This window comes from Amia ocellicauda, chromosome 3 (assembly GCF_036373705.1).
Source record: "Amia ocellicauda isolate fAmiCal2 chromosome 3, fAmiCal2.hap1, whole genome shotgun sequence".
Taxonomy (NCBI): domain Eukaryota; kingdom Metazoa; phylum Chordata; class Actinopteri; order Amiiformes; family Amiidae; genus Amia; species Amia ocellicauda.
Genome location: NC_089852.1, coordinates 22,783,175 through 22,786,102, shown reverse-complemented (window position 1 = coordinate 22,786,102; position 2,928 = coordinate 22,783,175). Strand labels below are relative to the sequence as shown.

General features: G+C 43.1%; 1 protein-coding gene across 1 annotated transcript; it reads right to left on the bottom strand.

Moving 5' to 3' along the window:
* Positions 1–565: 565 nt before the first annotated feature.
* Positions 566–2,448, bottom strand: ccr10 (chemokine (C-C motif) receptor 10). Its single transcript, XM_066700212.1, has one exon. The coding sequence runs from the start codon at positions 2,362–2,364 to the stop codon at positions 1,345–1,347; it is 1,020 nt and encodes a 339-aa protein (XP_066556309.1). The 5' UTR covers positions 2,365–2,448; the 3' UTR covers positions 566–1,344.
* Between the last annotated feature and the right edge of the window lie 480 nt (positions 2,449–2,928).

Here is a 2,928-nt window from a genome sequence, read left to right as displayed (position 1 = left end):
AAAGGGTCAGTTCCCCCTGCTGGAGCCCGAGTCCAAGATCCTTTAAAGATTTTACGGATGATTGTTTTTAGAAAAGATTTTAAAAAACGAATCTTAATTGTTTTTAAAGATTTAGTTGTTTTTAAATCACATTGTTTAGGGTTTTTGGTATAGTTTTGTTATATTTTGTTGTCAAATACATTGACCGTTTTGGGTTTAATTTAAAATGCATTGGACCTTTTTTGTTTGTTTTTTATTTTTTCCTTTTTAATTGTTTCTTTATTTTGTTCAATGCATTTTCAGTTATTTTCAATGTATTTGACCCTTTGTTGGTGAGCAGCTTTTGCTTTTATCACGTTTGTTTTGTTGTTTTGGGCACGTTTATTTTAAAGTTAATTGTTTTTGTTTTTGTTAAAATCACAGATTTTAAAATTTTTTAAGTGATTTTAAGGATTGATTTTAAAGATTTTAATCATAAGTATTAAAAAAATTGAATTGTTTTTATTTATGTAAAATGTAAAATACTTAAACCTAATAAATAGTATTTTACTTTATTTAACTAATCATTTCCTAAATCAGAGCCTTTTAATTTTTTTAAAGAGTAGGGGTTTTAATTTCAGCATAAAATTGTATAAGAAACTTATTATGTTATTAAGGAACCAACTTTTTATCAGTTACACAATTTAAAAAGTAAAATGTAAGCAAATCATTACTTCAGTTCAATTAAGTAATTGAGAGCTCAGTTGGAACAAGAACCAGCAGGGTAGGGGTCCTCCAGGACCGGGGTTGAGAACCGCTGGTCTAGACCAAATCAAAACTTTGATCCTTCTGTGAATCACAAATTATGAAGTTGTACTTTCTAACAATAAATTCAATCGTGATAGGGTACAGGTTTGTACTTTGCAATTTGCGGGCAGTTTTGATTTGATCTAGTCCTAACTTAGAAAAAACAGATAAATAACGTCCTCTCATGTAACCTTTCTTCTGTTTGAAACGCTGGTCCACTGTCCCTTATTTGAAGAAGAAGATGGAAACGGAAGCAGGGAGAAACGTGGAGTGTAGCAGAGAGAAATCCAATTAGGTAATGGTCCTGGAAAACCCCAATGCAAACAAAATTATAGGTCAAAATCACTATTTTTTATTAAAGCTGGAAACACAGCTTAGTTATTTATTCAGAATGGGCTGAAGGGGTGTTCAAGGGGGTGTTTCCAAATTATCTCATAATGACTGAATGTACCCATGTGCTGAATCAGAATTATGAAGAAAGAAGTTGTTGATGTGTATAGGGATGAATGAATGGTGACCTTTTCAGACTGGCTGGGATCTTTTAAATAGGGCAACATCGCTTCTGCAGTCTGCAGGGTGTTAGAACATGGAAGAGGTTTCCGTGTAAGCAGCAGAACTGGAGGCGTAAGAGAGGCGCCTGGAGCTGTCCTGGCGGGGGGCCACATGGCAGGAGTACTGGGCCCGACTGATGCAGCCAAGGTCTCTGAGGAGCATGAGCACGTCATTTCGGAAGCGGACGCCCACGAAGGTGTAGAGCAGGGGATTGAGGCAGCAGCGGCTGTAGGCCAAGCTGCCCGTAACGTATTCTGACTTCAGGGTGGAATCCCAGTCGCTGCAGGAAGCCTCATGAACTCCGGCCGTCTTCAGGAGGAGCACCACGCTGTACGGAAGCTGGAAGAGGAGGAAAACCAGCACCAGGGTCACAATTACCCTCAGGGCCTTGTGCTTCTCGAAACTGCGCCCCCTCAGCAGGGTCCGCATGATGACCGAGTAGCAAAAGAGCATGACCATGAAAGGCAGGCAGAACCCAATCGTGATCTGGGCGACCCTGGTCCACAGCTTGATGGCCTTGTTCTCAGTCTTGGCGAACATCTCGCACTGCAATCCCCCTTCCCACTGCTTCAGGTTGGTGAAGAGGATCTCAGGCAGGCTCAGGAGGAAGGAGGCCGCCCACACGACCAGGGTGCAAAGCTTGCTGTAGAGGAGCGTTTTGGTTCGCAGCTTGTGGGCCATAGTGGCCATGACAATGACAATGTATCGGTCGACGCTGATGCAGGCGAGGAAGAGGAGGCCACTGTAGAAGTTAATGGCATACAGGCTCCTGGTGGCTTTGCACAGGTGTATCCCGAAGATCCAGGAGTCCAGAACAGTGTAGGAGGCCTTGAAAGGGATGGTGAGAAGCAAGAGTAGGTCCGCCAGGGCAAGGTTGAGCAAGAAGACGTTGGTCATGGATCGGAACTTGAGGCGGCGGTACAGGGTGAAGGTGATGAGGACCAGGGAGTTACCCAGCACACCCAGGAGGAACACCACAGCCAAAATGCAGGACTGGAAGGCCTTGATGAACTTGTGGGTGCTACTGTTCTCGCAGAGCTCAGGCATATCAGAGTAATCAGAAGTGCTCGAGCTGTAGTCCCACGTGTAGCTGGTGTTGTCCTCAATGGTGGAATCAGTGGGGAAGAGAGTTGGGAGGGAGGAGAGTAAATCCTGAGAAAACAGCCACACACAAAACAATTATTAAGAGCAGGAATTTTCTTCTGGAGCAGAAGAGGGGAACACTTTGTGCTGCAGGTTTTCATTGCAGCTGTGCTCCCAGTTGCTTAGGCTTGGAGACGTGTGACTGAAGCCTTTGCTGGAGAAGATCTTCCCACCCTTAAAAAGATGGCGTTTGGAAATGACCATTACTCGGGGGCTCCCTCTATTTAAGTGTATAGCTGCAGTGACCACAAAACATGAATTGCTTCTTATGGACATGTTGGCTACACTGTAGTCTACGTTACTGTCTGCTGCTGTATGGAAAGGGGTCTAGACAGCTAGGGAGCAGCGGTTTTAATTAGCAAGTGAAGGACAAACTGAATAGTGTTCTAATTGCTACATTGCTTGACTACACCTAAAGCATGGCAAATTCTGCAAACAAGGACTGAAAATATTTTTTTGGATGAAAAG

What these genes read in the sequence shown, in the direction of transcription:
- ccr10 (XM_066700212.1), bottom strand. Translation starts at nt 2,364, where the DNA reads ATGCCTGAGCTCTGCGAGAACAGTAGCACCCACAAGTTCATCAAGGCC.